Here is a 23,591-nt window from a genome sequence, read left to right as displayed (position 1 = left end):
TTTGGCGAAATAAATAAATAAATATTTTTAAATTAATTTCAATTTTGCCAATCGCTTTGACGAAAAATCTGTCACGTGGCATTTTCACCCCAGATAGGAAATTTGTTTCAAATATATCCTAATTTAATAATTTATTTTTTATTTAACATTATTTAAATAAAAATGCCTAAGTTTTGTTTATACCAGCCCATATCAATTTTGGATTGGAGACAACACTACCATTTATGTTTTTGGGTAACTAATGGTCTTGCAAAATGTAGCTCTGGCTAGAGTAATAGTTGCTTTTCAAACATTATGGCGAGCTGTTATTGAGAAATGATTTAAAATCATTCTATTTTTTTTTACAATTTCTCTTAATTATTAAATAAAAAATACTATATTATACGAAGAAAACATTAATTTTCTCAACCTTGGAAATATGTCATTGTTTAGCAGGTACACTAATTCTTGACCCTCGTAACAGTTTAAAAAGAAGGTTTGCAAGCTTCCCTTTATTTTCCTTTTCGATTTTGGCAAGACTTGTACCTTCTCAGCATACCTTATATAAAGATGTAAAAGTCACTCAAGGTTCCAAATTTCACTGGAGACCGTTCCTGAAACTTGTACATCAAGTGTTTCTAGATTCCAGAGGTTGTGTACAGAAGCTGGAATGTCACTGACCAGTGCATCTATTCTCAAGTGCCTTTGATGGATCATCATCTTCCAATCAATCATGGGTTCTGGATGAATCATGTTTGCTTTGGTTTTGAAATATATCACGCGAGCCAACCTGAAGCTTTCCAGAACATCCTTTGGGTACTCTTCCTTCTCATTCTCAGAAAAGAAGATGGAACGAGTGCACAGCTGATTCAAATTGTTAGTAGACATTAGACCATACCTTGCATTGGATGGAAAATCTATTATTTTAAATTCAGATAATTATATATTATTTATAATATAAATACATAATTGATATCTTAATTTATATCTTCTCCTTCTGACCAAACCGCATCTTCGCTTTCCCAGACAACCCCTGAGATTACGAGCTTACAACCGTTCTTCAACTTCACCCTTCGGAGTCCGTCAGCTAATTGTTTGTCTGGGTTCAAAACATGCACTTCTCGTAAGGTAGTGATGGACCAGAGTTCTTTAGAAATCCATCTCAACATAGAGCAGTCCTTGATGACCACATTTTGGAGACACGGCATTGCACCTTCCTCTAATGTCCAACTTTTGACCACAACTGAACTCATCTGAAACACTTTCAGTTGTGGAAACTCTCCAGCGCCAATATTAAGGTTAAACCAAATCGCAAAATGAACCCCTTTTAGTTTCAAAATTTGGAGGTTGGCAAGTTGTCCTACAGCCTTCATATTCTTCAAAACCAAGAGTTCAGATTCCCCATATATTTCTCGGAAGGTTATCTTAGTAAGATTTGATGGAAACGCATTTGCGTCTGATGGAAGTTCTAGGGAGGTATTTATTTTCAGACTATGGAGATTGCTGAGGTGGTTTAGACTCGGTAATTGTTTGATGGAAGTATTATACCAAAAAAAAATTAATTTTCTCAAACTGGGAAATATGTCATTGTTTAGTAGAGACACCATTCCTAGATCAGCAGAACTCGTTAACAGAAGGGTTTGCAAGTTTCCCTTTATTTTCCGTTGTGATTCTGGTAGGACTTGTACCTTCTTAAGACTCCTTATATAAAGATGTTTCAGTCGCTTGAGCTTCCAAATTTCGTTGGAGACCATCTCTGCAAAACGTATATCAAGCGTTTCTAGATTCATGAGTTTGCGTACAGAAGCTGGAATGCTAAGGACCATTTTATCTACTCTCAAGTACCTTAGATGGACTATTTTCCTACCAACAACAGGTAGTGAAAATATGCAGAGTTGGTCGCATTTTAAATAAATAACGCGAGCCAACTTGAGGCTTTTCTCACCAAGATCCATTGAGTCGGTCTCGTCGGAAAAGAAGAAAAAGGAACGAGCGCACTGTAGATTTGCATTGTATCGAGCCACATTAGATGTTACCTTTGATTGGATGGACAATCTACGAGGGTTAGCATTGCTCAGGGTATCCATGTTGTTGGGATCTCTGCAAACCTCCATAAACTTCTCTGATTTGCTCTCCGAAATGCAGAGATCAAGGAGAAGATCATGAATTCGACATGTCTTGACACGCCCATCACTCTTCCTGCTTGCCACTTGCACCAAGCTGCGATCCACTAGCTCATCCAAGTAGCACTCTGCAACATCTTCTGGTTCTGCTGGACTTGGGATTCCAGCTTCATGTAGTTGAATGAACCCTTCAGCCATCCACATCTGGATTACATCCCTTGCCCTGATCTCATAGTCCTCAGGATAGATTCCAAAATACAGAAAGCATGGCTTCAATCTTCGAGGCAAGCTGTCATAACTAAGCCTTAGTATATTCATAACTTGAATCTTGTCTTGAGTAAGATGCCAAGTGATGTTCTTGATTTTTGTCCACTCTCTTTGTGATTTCTCCTTCTTTGCAACATGTCCAGCTAAGACCACAATAGCAAGTGGCAAGCCCTTGCAAGTCTCAACAATGGATCTACCGAGAGGCTCGAGATCTGACGGACACTCTTTACCTCGAAAAACTTTCTTAGAGAAGAGATGCCAACTTTCTTCTACATTGAGAAAGGGAAGGTGGTAGGGAGATATGGTTCCAACATAGTTTGCGACTTCCATTTCACGACTAGTTATCAGTATTCTGCCAACACTACCATCATCATAGTCTGGGAAGGCATCCTCTATGCTGTTCCACACTTCAGTTTTCCATATATCATCAAGCACTACAAAGTACTTCTTCCCCTTCAAGCATTCTCTCACCTTTGTCTTCAATTTTTCCTCACGTCCAGCAATATCTTCAACTTCATCTTCCTTCTTCTTGAACAAGCCATCATATTCAGAGGTGGACAGCAAACACTTGAGAAGGCTCAGCAAAAGCTCCCTCGCTCTATAATCGTTGGACACATAACCTCATGCACGAGTAGGAAAGCTGTTCTTCAATTGTTCGTTGTTATAAATCTTTCGGGCAAAAGTGGTCTTACCCAACCCTCCCATGCCGACTATCGAAGCAACTTTGCGACCTGAATCACCCTCTTCCACGAGCTTCTCAATCAAGAAGTTTAAGTCATTCACGAACCCCACTACGTCTTTTTCTTCCACGTCCTTCCTCCTTTCGCGGAGTGATTTAGCAGCAATAGCATCAACATCTTCACCTGTGGATGCACGTTCTGTGATACAGTATCTCTCCCTGTTTTTATAGATCTCTTCAATACGGTTCTTGATCTTCTCTATCTCATCATTGACTTCGTGAAGCACCATGAAACGTTCTTTTAAATGGAATAACTTGCTCACTATGTTTCTGCTTCTATGTTCGGCAATGCTGGCAACGTAGATGTCAACAACATCCTCGGCCTTAAAGGCAACATCTCTGATTTGATTGACCACTTCTTTGACAAGGTCGTCGTTGCGGTTATGCATCGATCTCTTGAGGAAGATGTCTATAAACCTGAGGTCATTCCTAAGTGAATTTATTTTGTCCTCCACTCCCGAAAGCAACTTGAATTCATCGCCCAGAAGCTGTGACAAGTTCTGAAGGAGGGAGCTAACGACAGCGTCCGACATATCTGTGGCAAACAAACCCAAAGAGTTAGGGAACAATGTGAGTGAAAAAGAAGAAGGAAGAAAAATGAGTGGTACTGAGTGCTTGTAAGACTTTTGGCCAACTTTGGCAAAGACTTAACAGTCAACGACAACATAATGACAGGTCTTTTGATGTTTATATTAGTATTATAATTTTTTCACAAACATGTCTGAATATTATAGAAATGGTTACATAATCCAGCTGTAGATCATGGTGGAAACGTTTGACCATGTTAATTTCATGGATATATGTTTTTGCCTTAGTGGGACAGATTAAAAATATATTTTAAAACTTACTATAGGTGCTGGTTGGACTGTAGTTTAAAATTTTAAATAGAGATATTTTCTTACTTTCAAATACGCCTACCACATTAAGAAGTTTAAAACACGCATAATATTAATCAATATAAATTTTTTTTGAATTAAGCTTGATTTGATGTATTTTTAATTACATTTGGTCATAAAGAAATGAAACATAAAAATAATTTAGATAAATACAAGGACTGATATTATAAACAAATGCCTTCGTTATATTTTTTCTATAATAATTGAACTTAGATTTTTTTGTGATTAAAAAATTAAAAGATTGTCTAAAAATAAAAACTTTAACAGCAAAAATAACAACAAAATCTAAACAGAGTATAGTTTGTACAAATTGAACTTTTTCATCATGACTAAGTTCCAACTCTCACTGATTCCCATCCAAGCTCAAGAAAATGAAATAATCAAACATTAAGCTACCATTATTGGGATTTTGTTACTTTTTACAAGAAACTTTAGAGAAGTTGCTCTTACTAGTGAGCTAGAGGCAAAATACAGGGTTATTCTAGCGTACTCTCTATTTTTTTTATTAAATAAAATTTTTCAACCCCTGAACATAAATTTCATGTGTTTTTAATTATTAAAAGTTTTCTTAATTAATAGGAAGATGGTTGGTGGTTGAAAGTTGGTAGTCCTAAATTAATTTGCAGTTAAAAATTTGTGGTATAGTTAGTAGTTTAATTAAATACCTTGGATTCTTGAGAGCCTATAAATATGTTCATTTGCAAGAGTTGAAGACAAAAAATAAATAAATAAAAATTACAACAATCATAGAGAGATTAGAGAAGTCCCAGTGAGAGACTAAAGAGATTTCCTAGTGAGATACTAGAAAAATATTATATTTCATCCTAGTGGAATGAGATTGAGATATATTATCTGAGAGAGATATCATTGTAATCCTACTTTTTCATAGTAGAAATATTTTTCTGGACTAGGTTACGTGAATTTTTCTTCTCACATTGGAAAGGTTTTTACCACGTTAAAAAATTTTCTGTGTCATTATTTTTCTATCCTTGCTCTATTTGTTCACATATCATATTTGTCTGCATACGCTTTTGCAAGTGTCCATTTTGCATCCACACAGAGGAGGGAAATTTGATACAATTTTTCCCAACAGTGGTATCAAAGCTTCCAAGTTCAACCGCTGTGCGATCCAAGATAAAAGGAGCTTCTACTGCTACTATCTCATATGATGGAGACATGTTCAAGTTGACTACAAACAACTATTCATACTAGAAGCTCCATGATGGAGAATCACTTATACTGCAAGGATATGCACGAGCCTATTTCTTGCAAAGAAATGCTAGCAGGTAAGATTGAAAAAGATTGGGAGCTTTCGAATCGAAAAGTTGTTCCTATGATTCGGAAGTATATTGATAAAAGTTTATTCGAGCATGTGTCTACTTACACCAATGTTTATGAGCTGTGGTCTAGACTTGAGTTCATTATTCAAAATAAAACTCACAGGAATAAGGCGTCTCTTGTTAGAAGGCTGGTGAAGCTCGACTATAGAGATGGTCAGAGCATGATAGAGCACTTAAACACATTCAAGGGTCTTGTCAAGCATTTGAAAAAGATAGACATGAAGTTGCAAGAACTTGTACTTCTTAGTTCATTGCCTGAAAGTTGGGATACATTGGTAGTCATACTCAACAACTCAATCCCAGATGGGAAGATCTCAATGGATACTGTGATAGATAGTCTGTTGAATGAAGAATCCAGAAGGAAAGAGCATGATACTTCTTTCCAACCTGAAGTAAACGTTGTGCAAATACGAGGAAGAAGTGATACTCGTGGAAAGAGTGAATCCCATGGAAAAAGTAGAAGCAGAGGTCTAGGTCGTTCCAAATCTCGTGCCAAATCAATAGTCTGCAACTATTGTAACAAAGAAGGCCACATAAGATCTGAATGCAGGTTTCTGAAGAGAGATCAGAAAGCTGGTAATGTTCACCCAGATATCGTCAATCCTAAGAAGAATGATGAAAGGCCAACCATAGTCGTCACTATAGACGATGGTGTATTCCTCATTAGAGAAGACAACTATCTGAATGTAGCATATGATGATTGTTCTTGGATAGTTGATTCTGGTGCCTCTTTCCATGTAAGTCCACATGAGAGTTACTTCTCAAATTATAAAAGAGGTGACTATGGTGCTGTAAAAACGGAAAACCACGTTACAAGAAAGATTGCAGGTATTGGTGATATCATGTTACTAACGGACACAGGAAGCAAGCTTGCACTAAAGGAGGTGAGACACGTTCCAAATATGCTTCTCAACCTTATCTCAACAGGAATGTTGGATGATGCCGATTTATGAAGCACTTTGGTGCTGGGAAGTGGAAACTAGCAAAAGGCAACCTAGTGGACCCGGAGGTTGTAATACCTTAAATTTAATTTCAAATAAATAGCAATTTCGCAAATTCGAATAATAAGTTCTCATAAATATTTTGAAATCAATGAAGGGTTACAAATTCATATCAAACAACTGCCACAGGGCTAATTCAAATACAACAAATTTCAAGCAAATTATTCTAAGCCCTATAGCAGTTCATCCGTTCCTTCACTATGTTGTGTGCTGATCGTCTTGATTACCTAAAAAATGAATGTAAGGATGAGTACTCTACACTACCAAAACACAAGCAAATATAGAGTCTCACCTTCAAATCATTTTAATTACACTTTAAACAGATATATGAAAATACGCCCTCAGGCAGCATTCCAGCACAGTTCATTACAATTAAACCTCAGTGCACTCATGGCACTAACAACAGTTCATAATCATAATTTACAGCATAGTATACCAGCGCTTATACGCCCCATTTACAGCATTTCATATCGGCGATTATTCGCCCCATTCACACTATTATGCCCACGGGCGATTAGTCGCCCCATTCGCAGTGTTGTGCCCACTGGCGATTAATCGCCCCATTCACATCATTTCACAATATATGGCTCTAGGCCCACATTTGTTTATATCACACAGCACGAATCTACATTCACTAACATTACATGGCACATAGCCCACCATTCTCTATAACACGCGGCACGTAGCCCATATCCATTCATATTACACGGCCCTTAGGCCCACATATTCATAACATCGCATTTTATACGTACATACTCAGCACGGAGGCCCATATCCATCCTCAACATTTGGCATAATAGCCCTTATTCTATTTCACACAATATCTAGCATATAATGCACATGTCACGGCACACGGCCTTCATTCCATCCACAATACACGGCACATAGCCTACGTTTACTCACGACATCATTTATTCACCAATTATTGTTATTCCATCATACACAATCACCCCCACGGGGCCTAGCTATTCCAACGTTCATCAATTTCATTACACACATATTATTCCTAACTTCTATCTTAGCCACATTGCACAACTCAGCAAAATACACAGAATCACAATATATTGAGATAGGGTAGAGTCCCCCCTTACCTTGGATTGAAAACCCATGCTTAATGTCGACCACGGGAGTATTTCCCACACAGATCTCGGCCTAAACACACGGGTTAATTCCATGAGAACCTTAGAAATCATCCAAAATCAGAGAAAGGGAAGGAAAACTGAAACCCTAACCATTAAAACTCACCTCCAAGCGTTCCCACACAAATCTGAGCTTCAATCTCGCTTTCGAACGGCTTTGGAGGCAATTAATCGGTGAGAAAGGGGTTTGTGGTCGAGAGAATCGAAGGGATTTGGGAGATATCTGAGAAATAAACTTCAAATCCCTAAACCTCTTTTTAAAACCCCTCAGATCACGACACTTTCGCTACAACGACAACTTCTCGCTGCAGCGACGCCCTCTATTGTCACAACGAAAATCTCAGACAAAACTGCATTCTGATTTCTGTAGAATATCGCTACAGCGAGGCCCTCTCGCTACAGTGAGTCTGCATCCAGAAATGTAGTCCCTTCTATCGCTCTCTCGCTGCAGTGAGACATCTATCGCTACAGCGAGAAGGCGACAGTTTCACCCTTCTTGCCCCTGTGACCTCTCACTCTAGCGAGAATCCTCTAGCTGCAGTGAGGACACTCTGCACTTAGGCACTTGGCAAATTCTCAGCCTAGCCACACATCCACACATCCACATACATACATATATATATATATATATATATATATATATATATATATATATATATCCCTAGGCTTACGCATACAATTATCCTTTATTACGCATTTCAATGCAATTTCCTCATTTTCATTTCCCCATTACGCACTTAAGTGCAATTCTAATATCCATCTACACTTTACATACATACGAATATCGATAATCAATGTTATCAAAACTCGGGGTGTTACAGAGGTTCAAACCAAGGATCCTTGTATATCATGCAAGGACAAATTTGTTCTAGAGAAGCAAATGTTGCAACAAACTCCAAGGATCTTTGGCATAGACGGTTGAGCCACATGAGTAATAAAACACTCCAAATGCTCGCCAAAGAACACTTGACAAGCATAAAAGGTCAGATTTTAGAATCTTGTACTAATTGTATTGCTGGTAAACAATGTAGAGTTAGTTTTCAGAGACTAGATGAATCCTTAAGGAAGCTAGAGCCATTAGAACTTGTGCATTCAGATGTCTATGCACCATCTGAAAGATCCCTTGAAGGAGCATATTACTTTGTCACTGATAAACTCTTTGGTAAGTGCACCAAAACGTTGAAGTAACAAAATATATTATCGTTCATAGAGATTAATGCTAAGTACCAACCCACAAGAATAGCACTAGTTGAGTCACGAAAAATAGTGTATGAAACAAAACAAAATTTACTTAAGTGAAGAATTGTAAAAACAAAATTAAAAGTGCTAGGATTAATATTTATAAATGAACAGAAACTACGAGATTAAAAGTGGAGTAATAATTAAAATAATTACAGAATATAAAAGTCTAAATTACTAAAGATGGTTCTAAACACAATTAAAAACAGGTTGAGTTCAGAATCCTTATCCCTTTCCCTTTGCATACAAATATATGTATAACTCAAAATACAACTTCATCTAATGGTCATATTTTCTAAAGTACCTAACCCTAATTTCTTGGTAATTGGTTCTAAAATAAAATTAGTGTCCTAATTCCTTAGCTACAACTAAGAACATTCAGCATTAAGATTAAACCCATTGATCACATCATCATAAATTTCTATCCTAGACAATTCATTCATAAAAAGCAAATTAATCTCTTTACAAGAAAGTTCACTACTTTTCAGCAATAAACTTCTTTTCATCAATCCCATTCACGTAGAACAGAAAAGCATTAAGTTCAGAATTAAGATGTTAGATTAAAGTTTGTATCTTGAGCTATATCCTGTGTTAGTTCATTGCAAAGGGTAAAGGTATAAGTTAATCCTCAATGAACCCAAAGATATCTATCTAGACATAATGAAAGTAAATAATAAAAAACTGAAATCTATTGCAAAAATGTTCATAGAAGAGTTTACAACAAATAGATGAAATGAGAAAGTTACTGTTCCATTACATAAACTAGAGAAAAAGGGATGAAATCCAAGTTCCCATAAGGATCCTTTAGCAAAGATGTAAAGAAATTATCCTAGCTACCATATTCTACTTAAGCTGTAAGAAAAACCTAGGTTTCTGTGCTTTGGAATGTACTAAAAGGGAAAGAATAAAAGATGTTGCCTTTTCAGAAATTTTTGCTTTTATATGCTCAGTTAGCATCGTGTTCCCACAATCAGAAATTCGTGTCCCCACAAATTTTTCCTGCAGCACTCAACTTCAGCTCTTTAATCTAATTGCTAAATTCCTTCAATTTCCTTCCAAGAAATTCTAATGCCAGCAATTAAAATATGAATGGTTTCTCAATTTTCCAGTAATACAACAATTCATTGAATTTTTTAATTAATTGCATTAACTTATAATTTAAATTCAATGAAATATGCCAAAAATCATAAATTTTCTAGATGAGTTAGTTACTCATTAGTTACATTCATTGATAATCACTCGAGAAGAGTATGTGTGTACTTATTGAAGAGCAAAGATCAAGTACTATAAGCATTCAAAGATTTTCATGTTCAGGTGGAGCGTGAAATTGGAAAGAAGCTGAAGTGTTTGAGAACAGACAATGATGGACAATACAGAGGTCTATTCGAAGCCTATTGCAAGGCCTATGGGATCAGACTGTAGAAGACCCCACCAAAGACTCCTCAGGTAAATGGTGTAGCGGAGAGAATGAACTGGACAATTGAAGAGAAAATTAGATGTATTTTGCAAGATGTAAACCTATCCAAGTCTTTCTGCGGTGAAGCTGTGAAGATTGCAATCGATTTAATCAACCTGACACCTTCAAGACCCTTGAAAGGAGAAATCTCAGAGGAAGTATGGTACAAGAAGAAGGTATCCTTCAATCATTTAAGAGTCTTCGGATGCAGAGCCTTTGTACACATTCCAAAAGATGAAAGAAAGAAGCTAGATGCTAAGATCAAGGAATGCATATACCTTGGGTCTCCCAAAGATAAATTTGGGTATAGACTGTGAGATCCTATCAACAAAAGAATTGTGAGAAGCAGAGATGTTATGTTTTTCGAGGATCAGACAATCAAAGATATTGAGTAGAAAAAGCAATCGAAGCCTAAGGTTTCTAATGATTCAGGGGAAGAGATTCCTCAACAAACAAATCTTGATCAGCAACCAGATCAGTTGCACCAGCAGATAGATCCTGCTCACGCACAAGACCAGGCAGATCTTGATTAGACAGATGAAGATACACATCTTGATAAGATGGAGTCAAACACACAGTTAGAACAAGAGCCTGAGTCAGTAGAATACCAAATGCAAGCCGAATTAAGGCGTTCTAGTAGAGTCATAAAGCCATCCACAAAATATCCTCCTGAAGAATATATCACATTGACAGACAATGGTGAGTCCCATAACTTATCAAAAGCTATGGAGACTGATGAGAAAGGAGAGTGGATTAAAGCCATGGAAGAGGAGATGAACTCTTTACACTAGAACCAAACTTATGAGCTAGTTGATCTGCCCAAAGGTAAAAATGTCTTGAAGAACAAATGGGTGTATAGGCTCAAAACTGAAGACGGAAGCTTAAGACCAAGGTACAAAGCTCAAATTGTTGTGAAAAGGTGCAATCAAAGGAAAGGAGTTGACTTTGATGAAATATTCTCACCAGTGGTGAAACATTCCTCCATAAGATTATCTTCGGGTCTGGCAGCTTCTTTAGACTTAGAAGTTGAACAACTTGATGTCAAGAAAACATTTTTGCATGGAGACATCAAAGAAGAAATCTATATGGAGCAACCTGAAGTCTATGAAGAACTAAGCAATGAACACTTAGTGTGTCGTCTAAAAAAAAGTCTATACGATTTGAAACAAGCACCCAGACAGTGGTACAAGAAGTTCGAATCCTTCATGACCGAACACAGTTTTAAGAAGACAACTGGTGACCATTGTGTGTTCATCAGGAGGTATGAAGATGAAACTTTTCTTATACTATTCTTATATGTTGATGACATGTTGATCATAGGGCATGATAAGACCAAGATTGCTAGTTTGAAGAATGCTTTAAGCAAGTCTTTTGCTATGAAAGACTTAGGTCCTACAAAACAAATTCTTGGGATGAAGGTGATTAGAGATCATTCCAAGAAGTTGATATGGCTGTCACAAGAGAAGTACATTGAGAAAATTCTTAAGAGATTCAACATGGATAACTCAAAACTTGTTAGCATTTCACTTACTGGACATTTCAAGCTGAGCAATGCACAATGCCCAACCAGTGATGAAGAAAAGACAGAGATGAGCAGAGTGCCTTATTCTTTTGTGGTAGGAAGCCTAATGTATGTCATGATTTGTACAAGACTAGATATTGTCCATGCAGTGGGAGTTGTGAGTCGATTCTTGTCCAATCCTGCAAAGAACACTGGAATGCAGTGAAGTGGATACTAAGATACCTGAAAGGAACTACCAAAAGATGTCTGTCTTGGTGTGGGCTGTCTGTGTATGTACTAGTACCATATTGAACCCCCATTCATGATTCTATGATCTTGGTGTTTTTTTCTCTCTTTCTCCTCTTGTTGCCTTGCTGTCTTCTGGGCTGGTAATATATGCTAAATGTAGTAGGGATTATTGCTACTACACAAGCCTACTACTCTGTTTCTCCAGTTTATCCTATTAGGATTATGTTGGATGCAGCTTACAATGTCTTTATTGAGTGCAGCGTTTGGATAAGAAGGGAGTAAGCTTTTGTACACGGACAACACATGATGATAATGCTACAACAAATGCAATTGAAATATATGACAGTTTGAGGTATTTTTCATACCAAGTTTATTTGTCCTAGTTTGGAACATTGCTTGACATGAAAAGTTTTGCAGTGGTGCAACTCATCTTATAGCTTCCAATAATGATTGTGGTGTGAGGGAATATGACACAGAAAGGTTTCAGCCTTTAAATCACTTACAGTTTCCTTGGCCAGTGAATGTGAGCACTCTCTAAGCAATCAGAGTTATGCAGTATATTTTTTTTCTTCTGTTTTCCTTTTTCAATTACTGCTTGTTGGCTAATTATTCTCCATTCAGGTTGATTCTCTTATACTGCTGGATTTTTTTGGTTGATAAGAAAATAAATTGTATTAGAAATAGAAAGAGAAAACAGTACAAAAAGATGCAGGATAAGGAATGTCAGAATGGATAAAGAAAACCAAAACAAAGACACCAAAACTGAAGTCTGTAACCTATAAAACTAGCCAGTGTAGAAGAGCTGTCCAATCTCTTTGCATATCCTACCTGCTAATTCCATGGTATAATACATGTGCTTAACACCTAAGGGAAGCTACATAACAATTCTATCCATAGCTAATAAGAAGCACCCTTATAGATACAAGCATCCCTTTCCCTATTGCATACACCACAAAAGCCCATAAACCACATACGGCCATGTTTTGTTTTTCATCTGAATTCTTATTACTAAACCTTTGAAAGTGGGCCTCAAGAAACTGATCCAACAGACTAGGACACACTCATTTCTTACCCGAAAATACCTAAAAAATTATTTCAAAAGTAGCTAACAGCTGAACAATGCAGGAAATAGATGAGCAAAGACCCTGGCTTAAAACCACACATAACACACACACACACACACACACACATGCAACTTGCGATTACAGTTAATGCTATCAGGTATTACTGTCCAAAAAACAAATGACCTAAGAGGAAGCTTTGGATTTCCGAATTGACGTATCATGGTAAATCTTTCCCTTGAAGGAGAATGAGAGAAATTGAAAATAAGATTTGCACGAATATTTGTATAAAAAAAGAAAGAAGAACCCAGGTTCCAAATTCCATATTTTTAATAGAAGGAAAGAGTGTAATCAAGTAAAGCCAAGGCGGACTGACATTGACTAGTTTTGCTATCGTTCAAATTTCTTGTACTGTTGGATTGTCTTAGCTGATTTTCTTGCTTTTTGCCTGGCAGTTTCATTCACAATGTGTGTGAACTTCAGCTATTTTCTTTTACATTGTTTCTACATACAAGAAAATGCAGTTTTGAGGATATTTTTACTACTTTTTTAAAAACAATTTGTGGTTATTATTTTATATAATTTTATATATAATGCATTGATTCCTAACAATTCACTCTTGATGTAGCACACATCAATTAGTCCAGACCGTAAGCTTATGACTGTTGTTGGAGATCACCTCGATGGACTGCTAGTGGATCCTCAAAATGGGAAGGTACTTGTTCCTCTGGTCATGCATTTATTGGAATTTTCTGTTCATGTGCATTCTCTTTTCTTCCTGTGAATATTCTGTGTCTGTCTTTGCTTAGCTTATGATGGTCTTCTAATTCATCAAGCCTTTGCTAATGGATCAAATCCTTTATTTTTTAAAATTTCTTCTAAATTTATGTCTATGATTATTATTTTTTTTGGTGGAGAATGATGGATATAGTTGTAAAGCTGATTAACTTTCCTGTTGGGCTTGTAGATGTTGTAAATCCTAAAGGAAAAAAAATCTGCTTGTCTTTGTTTTGTTAACTTCTTGAAATTTTCTTTTTTATTAAATTATGGTAGAAAGCTGTGCCTTTAGATTCAGGAGGAATAATCATTTTAGGTGTTTCTTATTCCTCCCGTTATTATTTTTTGTGATTCATTTTCATCAATTTGAGACTAATTCCTATAACTTTTTATATTTTGTTTGTGCACATGTTACTGGTCTATTCCTCTTATGTCAATCATTGAACGAGAAAATGTGAACAAGCAAAACTTTCGTTGATTATACATGCTGTGATATAAGTAGTCACTGTTAAGCATCTCAAAGGGTCAGTGAATGCATACTAGATATGAGAGAGGGAGACAGAATTGCAAAATACCAATGCAATGAGAGTAAACACTACGAAGTTACTTTTTAGCTTTATACTTCACCAAAAACAGCATATTAAGAAGTAACTTCCACTAACATATTTGGGACTTGTTTGATGTTTTAGACTGTTGCAACATTGGTTGGTCATCGTGATTACTCTTTTGCTTCTGCATGGCATCCTGATGGACATACCTTCGCAACGGGGAATCAGGATAAGACTTTCAGAGTATGGGATGCTAGACACTTATCGTCTCCTATTGCCATTCTCAAGGGTAACATAGGGGCAACACGGTCTATTCGGTTTTCTTCGGATGGTCAATTTATGGTGGTTGCTGAGCCTGCAGATTTTGTGCATGTTTATAGTACAAAGGCAGATTATAAAAAACGTCAAGAGATTGATTTCTTTGGGGAAATTTCTGGGTTTTCTCTGAGTCCTGATGATGAGTGTATGTATATTGGAATCTGGGATCGGACTTATGCGAGCTTGCTACAGTATAATAGGAGGCACCAATATGAATATCTTGAATCCTACTTTTGATCTTTGATTCGTGCTGGTTGATTTAGGAGTATCCTTAATGTTAATTTGTAGAGCAGTTTGAGATTCTATATCTTTCCCCTTTGTTTTTGGCAGTATTTTAGGTCAGTATGATTAATGAAGACCATAGCATCCTAAGATATTTGTACAATGTAATCATTCCTCACCTTAATTCCTTGTATTTCTGAACTTTTGATGTGAATGCCACCACCACAAGTCGCTAAATTGGTATTAATGTTATGTTGATTGGCATTAGGTTGTGTGTAACTTTACTTGAACCAAACGATTTGGTCAATCGAAGGGGACATCTACACTTTCCCAAGAATGTTCTCTTTAAAAATTAGCAGGCCATTCTTCCTTGTCAGATAAGTTTCAAAAAGACTAAATAGAAGACAGGTACAAGTTATTTACTGGAATTTATATGAAATTCATCTATAAATTAAAGCTAAAAGTTAGTTAGTAATCATATAATTACTTAAAAAAGTTACTTTATTTATTTTCTTATTTTTACTCATTTAGATAAAACCTAAATATCAAATTTCATTTTATTTTTTTTCCCATAATAGTCAAATATTTTCATGAATTTTTGTGTGTTTATCCACGTGTATAACTTTTCAGACTACAATTTTCTCGTATCAATACTTGTCCCTTGAAAGAATGTTTTTTTAAAGAACAAAAAGAAAAAACTTGTATTTTTTAATTTTAAATTAAAATAATTAATATCATACATAGTAATTAATACATTTATGCTAAAATATTAATTTATACCCTCTTCTTCGGACCTAAGTTCCGAGAGTATGAGCTTACAACCGTTCTTCAACCCAACGCTTCGGAGTCTGTGAGCTAATCTTCGGTTGGGGTTCGAAACATGCACTTCTCGTAAGGTAGTCAACGACCAGAGTTGTTCAGGAATCTCTTCCAGCTCATCGCAGTTCTTGATGACCAGATTTTGGAGACGCGGCATTGCACCTTTCTCTAATCTCCATCTGATGACACCCACTCCACTCATCTGAAACACTTTTAGTCGTGGGAACTCTCCAGCGCCAACCGTGAGGTGATTTAAAGGATCACCATAATAATTCCCCTTTAGTTTCAAAATTTGGAGTCTGGCAAGCTGTCCTACAGTCTTCATATTCTTCAAAAATATGAATACATTCCCCGGATGCATGAAAACATGGAGGGTTATCTTTTTAAGATTTGATGGAAACACATTTCCGACTGACGGAAGTTCTAGGAAGTTATTAATTTTGAGGCTATGGAGATTGGTGAGGTGGTTTAGACTTAGTACGGGCTTACGTACTTGCGGATAATCATTCTCAGAAAATAACACTAATTTTCTCAACCTGGAAAATATCCCATTGTTTAGCAGGGACACCAAATCTTCACGCTCAAAACAGCTTAGAAAGAGGGTTTGCAAGTTTCCCTTTATTTTCCTTTGTGATTTTGGTAGGATTTGTATCTTCTTAACATCCCTTATATAAAGAAGTTTCAGTCGCTTGAGCTTCCAGATTTCGTTGGAGACCCACTCTGCTTTTCGTACCTCGAGTGTTTCTAGATTCCTGAGGTTACGTATAGAAGCTGGAATGCTACTGATCCCTGCATCTATTCTCAAGTACCTTAGATGGATCATTTTCTTGAAATCAATCATGAGTGCTGAATTATAGTAACCTTCGGTGTTTGAATATATCACGCGAGCCAACTTGAAGCTATTCAGACGAACATCCTCTCGGAACTTTTTCCCCTCAGAAAAGAAGAACAAGGAACGAGTGCACAACTGATTCAAATTGTTTATAGACACAGTAGATGATTTCTTGCATTGGATGGACAATCTACGATTAGCATTGCTCAGGGTATCCACGTTGTTGGGATCTGTGCAAATCTCCATAAACTTCTCAGATTTGCTATCTGATATGCAGAGATCGCGAAGAAGATCATGAATTCGACATGTCTTGACACGCCCATCGCTCTTCCTGCTTGCCACTTGCACTAAGCTGCGATCCACTAGCTCATCCAGGTAGTACTCTGCAACATCCTCTGGTTCAGCTGCACCTTGGATTCCAGCTTCTTGCGGTTGAATGAACCCTTCAGCCATCCACATTTGGATCACATCCCTCGCCCTGATCTCATAGTCCTCGGGATAGATTCCAAAATACAGAAAGCACGGCTTCAATCTTTGAAGCAGGCTGTCGTAGATAAGCTTTAGTATATCCATCACTTCCATTTTGTCTTGAGTAAGATGCCAAGTGATGTTCTTGATTCTTGTCCACTCTCTTTCTGACTTCTCTTTCTTCGACACATATCCTGCCAAGACCACAATGGCAAGTGGCAAGCCCTTGCAACTCTCAACAATAGATTTGCCGAGAGGCTCCAGATCAGGAGGACACCCTTTACCTTGAAACACTTTCTTAGAAAAAAGTTGCCAACTTTCTTTTTTGTTGAGGAAGGGAAGATGGTAGGGAGATGTGGTTCCTACATAGTTTGCGACTTCCACTCCACGGCTAGTTATCAGTATTCTGCCAATGCTGTGATCATCGTCTGGAAAGGCATCCGCTATGCTGTCCCACACTTCAGTTTTCCATATATCATCGAGCACTACAAGGTACTTTTTCCCCTTCAAGTATTCTCTCACTTTTGTCTTCAGTTTTTCCTCACTTGTAGCAATAGCTTCAACTTCATATTCCTTCTTCTTGAACAAATCATCATATTCAGATGTGGACAGCAAACATTTGAGAAGGCTCAGCAAAAGCTCCCTCGCTCTGTAATCGTTGGAAACATAACCCCATGCACGAAGAGTAAAGCACTTCTTCACTTGTTCGTTGTTATAAATCTTCCGGGCAAGAGTGGTCTTACCCAACCCTCCCATGCCGATTATGGAAGCAACTTTGCGACCTGAATCACCTTCTTCCATGAGCTCCTTAATCACAGAGTTTGAGTCATTCACGAACCCCACTACGTCTTTTTCTTCCACGTCCTTCCTCTTTTCGCGGAGTGATTCAGCAGCAATAGCATCAACATCTTCACGTGTGGATGCACCTTCTGTGATGCCGTATCTCTCCCTGTTTTTATAGATCTCATCAATACGGTTCTTGATGTTCTCTATCTCAGCATCCACGTCCTGAAGCACCATGACACGTTGTTTCAAGTGGAACAACTTGCTTACTATGTTTCTGCTCCTATGTTTGGCGACGCTGGCAACGTAGATGTCAACAACATCCTCGGCCATAAAGACAACATCTCTGATTTGGTTGACCACTTCTTTGACAACCTCATCACTGCGCTTGCCTGTGGAGTCTTTGAGGAAGATCTTTAAAAACCTGAGCTCATTGCTCAGTAAGTTGATTTTGTTCTTAACGCCCGAAAGCAACTTTATTTCATCCTCAAGAAGCCGTGACAAGTTCTGTAGCAGGAAGCTAACAGTAGCGTCCACCATATCTGCGGCACACAGATCGAAAGAGTAAGGGAATTGGTTAGTGAAAAAGAAGAAGAAAAATTAGTCGCACTGAGTGTGTGTATTGTCAAGACTTCTGAGTAATAAATAACGACAACACATTAACAGGTCATTCAATGTTATAGAAACGATCACATGATCCAGCTGTAAATCATCATGGAAACGTTGGAGCATATTAATTCCAATTAGTGTTTGATGCAAACATATACCTATTCATTGATCTGCTCTATATTATATGGCCCCATAAGTTGGGGATTGCTAGTGACCTTTTTCCAGAGCTATTTTAACACACAAAATGAGTATTTATACTAGACATTTGGTAATTTTTTAATGTTAAAATATTATTTTATAATTATTTTTTACTATATTAATATTATTTAAACTCTTTTACATATAAAATAATTTTAAAAAAAATATTTCAATACTAAAAAATATTGGTGTTTGATGCAGACACCCATTTCAGATGTTAAAATAGCACTGCTTGGTGTTTGATAGATGTCACCACCTATTTCTTATGCCAATTACAAGTATTTTATTATATTTATTAATGAATTTATTTTTTTCTGTCCAGTGGTTTTATACATACATTTAGACAAAATTTTCTACCGTGATCAAAATTTTGTTCTCTAAAGAGGGAGGAGAATAGATACCTCCTTTTCATTCTAGGAATTCCTTCAAACTTAAGGAATTAATTTTCAAAGATTTTGTCCTTTCAACTCGACAACAAAATGGAACAGCTAAATGAAAAAAATCAACATTTTCATCATGCATTTGCTAGTTTTTGGTGTGAAATTCTTTCTACTGCAGTATTTATCATTAACAAGTTACCTTCCCTTACATTTGACAATACCACTCCAATATATAATTATGATAGCCTTGTAAATTCATCATGCATTTGCTTCCAATAATGATTGTGGTGTTAGATAGATAATATGACACAAAGGTTTCAGCCTTTAAATCTTCCAGATTCCTTGGCCAGTGAATGTGAGCACTCTCTAAGCAATCTGAGTTATGCAGAATATCTTTTTCTTTTTTCTTTTCCCTTCCATTTTCAATTACTGCTTGTTGGCTAATAATTCCCCGTTCAGGTACATTCTCTTATACTGCTGGATTTTTTTGGTTGATTAGAAAATAAATTGTATTGGAAATAGAATGAGAAAACAGTACAAAAAAAGATGCAGGATAAGGAATGTCCGAATGGATAAAGAAAACCAAAACAAAGACACAAAAGCTTTATATAAATAAAAATTCGATCACTAAAATTTAAATTATTAATATAAATATTAACAGTTTATATTATCATAATAATGTATGATTATACTTACTAAAAATACCTTAATATAAAAAAATAATCCCAAGTAATTTTTAAGTATTTTATTTTTTAATATTTTAAATAATAATTATTAAAATAATTTTTTTAAAAAAATATTTATTTGGACATTTTTGCCACACATTAAAACTATTTTTTTAATGAGTTTTTCTCTTGTGGAAGAAATTTTAGGGGATTGTGATATGATATGTGTCATAATTTCAAAATTTTAATTAATCTGATTTTTATTATTTATAATTATAAAATATTTAATTAAAATTCAATCTATATATTTATTATTTATAATTATAATTAATATTTATTATTTTAATTATTCTAATTTTAAAAACAAATATAGTTTTTTAATCATATTTTTTTAATAATAATTTATTAAAATCAGATTAATTAAAATTAGATTAATTAAATAGTAAGTGATATGTGTGAATTCATAAAGTCTTAACTCTTAAAAGGCCGACCCTTGCTCATTACTTAACACGTATCAGTGTCAAACATAGAAAATATCGACTTCTGAATGACAATTTTGCTTATTAAACGACACATGTCAACTTAGTATAAGTGTGAGTATCTGTAAATTATAAATATGAAGATTAAAGTTATTATTCATGTAATATGGAGCTAAATACATTTATTTATTTAAAATACAAGTATAAAGATGACTACTATACCTTACAATTTTCGTGGACTGATTAAAAATATATTTTAAAACTTAAAATAGGTGTTAGTTGAAGTGTACTTTAAAACTTTAAATAGAGATTTTTTTTGCTACATTAAATAGAGATTTTTGTTTCATTTCAAATTAGCCTATCACATTAACAAATTAGAAACACACATAATATTAATCAATAAAAATAGTTTTTTTAATTAAGATTGATTAGATTTTTTTTATAAAAAAATTGCATGAGGTGATAAAAAACTTTAAACATACAAATAGTTTACCTAAATACAAGGACTCATAATATAAACAAATGCCTAATTGTGTTTTTCTATAATAATTCAACTTAGGTTTCTTAACGAATAAAAAATTTAAAGACAGTTTAAAAAAAAAAACAATAACAGCAAAATCTGAGTCCAATCATTTTGTGATTTCATTTTCAAGCACTTGTTATTTGTCACCACCCCATAAAACATGAACCAATCTGGAGCCAAATGACAAGCATTTGCTTTAGCGTATTATCTAATTTAGCTTCCTTATAATTAACTTCTGGACTTGAGCTTCATTTTCACCTAACATATAACAATTGTTTATAAGTGTTAACTTGGTGTTGCTCTATGAGATTTAGATAACACAATTAAAAAAGGAAGTACCCATACATTAAGCATCCACCAATCCTTCATTTTAGACATGCATGATAGATACAATGAGTGAAAATGTTATACTAAAAGGAAAAGTAACAAACTTGCTTCAAGATCAAGCATTTATATCAGGATGAATGTGATGTTAAATTGGGCAACTGCCTCATATGCCACCAGTGATGAGCAGTAACAGATTTTTCTTTAATCTTTCTTCTTTGCATATTTTTCTGACTTTTAATATTGAGATTTAGTTAGTTGCTGTGGTTGACCTTTTCTCAATAAAGCTTACTTTTTTTGTAATAAAAGAAAAATTCAAGTACTAAGCTATCCAAATTTTAACTTCAATATAAAAAAAAGCTAAATGCTGACTCATACATTAATTTAAATAAACCAAAGCATCTACATGTAAATGAAGTTATATTATAGTAAAAATGAAAGCACAACATTAGAACAGTTGCGGAACAAGGGAAAAGAAACTAAACAAAAATTGAGATTAAAAGTGGAAATGTAGCACTCATGAGGAAGGTGTCCCATATAGAATTAACGAGCTTACAACCATTCCTCGTCTTCATATTTTCGCAGGTGTGGTAGCTGAACTTCATTTTCAAATTAATTTCACTTGTGTGTATATTAAGAAAGCAAAATGGGAGAATCTTCAAATCTATTATTGTCTGTTATTAATCCTTTGATTGTACTGTTCTGCATAAGTTGGACTACGTCTTGTCTATACAATCACATGTCAATCTTGGATTGGAGACAACGCTACCGTTTATTTTTGTAGGTCATTAATGGCCTGGCAAAATGTAGGTCTGGGTAGTTTGAATGTTTGATAATTGATTTTCAAACCTGATGGAGAACTATTACTGATAAATGATTTGAAATCATATATTTTTTTTACCAAATTCTCTTAATTATTAAATGAAAAAACTTACTATATATATATTATTTTATTTAAAATAATAATTTTTTTTTATCCAATACTTAATTTATTAAGTAATTAAAAGATATAAAAAAGCTATGTTCCGCAGAGTCTCTTTTGGTGTTGACAGTGGGATGGGAGGAGAAAAATGAGGTGCCTTTTAACGAATTTATCCTGTAATAGCCAGTAATAATATTTAAGTACCGACTTGCTGTGGTTGACCATTTTTTAAGCATGTTTCTTTTTGTAATAAAGAATTAATCTAAAACCTTACCATCCAAATTTTAAAGTAAAAATATAAAAAAGGAGTCAAATGCAGACTCATACTTATGCAAAACACTATTGCTAGCTTTGATGATATTTAGAAATTTGGAGGTTGGACAGTTGTACTAAAGTCTTGATATTCTTCAAAAACATGATTTCACTGTTGATGTATTTTTCTTGCAAGGTTATCTTGGTCAGATTTTTGGGAAATGCATTTGCGTCTGATGGAAGTTCTTCAAAGAGTCATTTATTTTCAGGCTGTGGAGCTTGCTAAGGTGGCCATAACTTTGTATTAAATATCGGAGAATTTGATATAAAAAGAGTGTGTGTGAGAAAACTGAGAATCTGAAAATGTTATTACCACTTCAGAATTTTAGAATGACTACAGTATTTATACAGTAATACGATGGACTGACAATATGTTACAATCGGAACTGTAACTAACTGAGTTAGTTAATATAGTTACAATTGTCTGAGAAGGAATACAATACTGAACTTATGCGAGCTTGCTACAGTATAATAGGAGGCACCAATATGAATATCTTGAATCCTGCTTTTGATCTTTGATCTTTGTAGAGAGCAGTTTGAGATTCTATATCTTTCCCCTTTGTTTTTGGCAGTATTTTATGCAGGTCAGTATGATTAATGAAGACCACAGCATCCTAAGATATTTGTACAATGTAATCATTCCTAACCTTAATTCCTTGTATTTGTGAACTCTTGATCTGAATGCCACCACCTTAAGACGCTGGGATTGGAAACAGATTTGTTTAAAGTGTTACCATCCGAAAGCTGTGACAATAAATGAAAGAAACCCGCAAACTCTGTGAAAGCAAATTAATTGAAGGGTTATTTTGTTTGATGATTGCTTTACACTTTGGAACATCATTATAACAAATTAACGTAAAAGCAATTTCATTATCGACAACAAACTTTTGGAATGAGACAACTTTGTTTATCTCGTCTACATTTTTCAGAGAATATTCTCTCTAAATATTAGTGGGACATTTTTTTTTGGTAGATAAGTTTCAAAAAGACGTTAGTAAATAGAAGACAGGTAAGTTATTTAGATTTATTTGAGAGTTTAGAAAGAGAGAGAAAAAAAGTGTTTGAAGGGAAGGAGAAAGGTTAATTTTTTTTTAAGAGTTTAATATTGAGAAGGGAGTGTGATGAAAAGTTTAATTATGTAATAATATTATTATATTTTATATCTTTTATTTATATTATTTATTTTTTTTAAAATAAATATTTTTTTTCTAAAAAATTAAAACTTTTAAATTAATATTTTTATTTCTTATAAAATTTTTTAAAAAAAATTATTTAAAAATTAACATTTTTTTTAAGAAAAAGTTAGAATCCTAACTATGAAAAGAATTCTATGTAATAGGAAAACTCGAAAAATTAGAGTTTAAATTTTAGAGAATTTAAAAAAATTTATAAATTATTTCTTTCTAATTAAGTAACTCTTAA

At 35.0% G+C, this 23,591-nt stretch overlaps 2 protein-coding genes and 1 pseudogene across 2 annotated transcripts; 1 reads left to right on the top strand and 2 right to left on the bottom strand.

Annotated features, from left to right (window-relative positions):
- Window positions 1-558: 558 nt before the first annotated feature.
- LOC113862577 lies at window positions 559-5,182 on the bottom strand (annotated as a pseudogene).
- A 6,082-nt stretch (window positions 5,183-11,264) lies between these two features.
- On the top strand, window positions 11,265-22,851 carry LOC113862576 (uncharacterized WD repeat-containing protein C2A9.03-like). The gene is made up of 8 exons (XM_027495656.1): window positions 11,265-11,809; window positions 11,904-11,970; window positions 12,190-12,281; window positions 12,347-12,452; window positions 13,619-13,705; window positions 14,457-14,917; window positions 17,328-17,329; window positions 22,698-22,851. The coding sequence occupies exons 1-6, from the start codon at window positions 11,265-11,267 to the stop codon at window positions 14,868-14,870; spliced, it is 1,311 nt and encodes a 436-aa protein (XP_027351457.1). The 3' UTR covers window positions 14,871-14,917; window positions 17,328-17,329; window positions 22,698-22,851.
- Window positions 15,432-18,387, bottom strand: LOC113863398 (putative disease resistance RPP13-like protein 3). The gene has a single exon (XM_027496964.1). The coding sequence runs from the start codon at window positions 18,295-18,297 to the stop codon at window positions 15,625-15,627; it is 2,673 nt and encodes an 890-aa protein (XP_027352765.1). The 5' UTR covers window positions 18,298-18,387; the 3' UTR covers window positions 15,432-15,624.
- Window positions 22,852-23,591: the final 740 nt, after the last annotated feature.

This window comes from Abrus precatorius, unplaced genomic scaffold (genome assembly GCF_003935025.1).
Source record: "Abrus precatorius isolate BTA unplaced genomic scaffold, Abrus_2018 Scaffold3, whole genome shotgun sequence".
Taxonomy (NCBI): Eukaryota; Viridiplantae; Streptophyta; class Magnoliopsida; order Fabales; family Fabaceae; genus Abrus; species Abrus precatorius.
The sequence above is the reverse complement of the archived record's forward strand: the minus strand, read 5'-3'. Positions and strand labels throughout refer to the sequence as shown.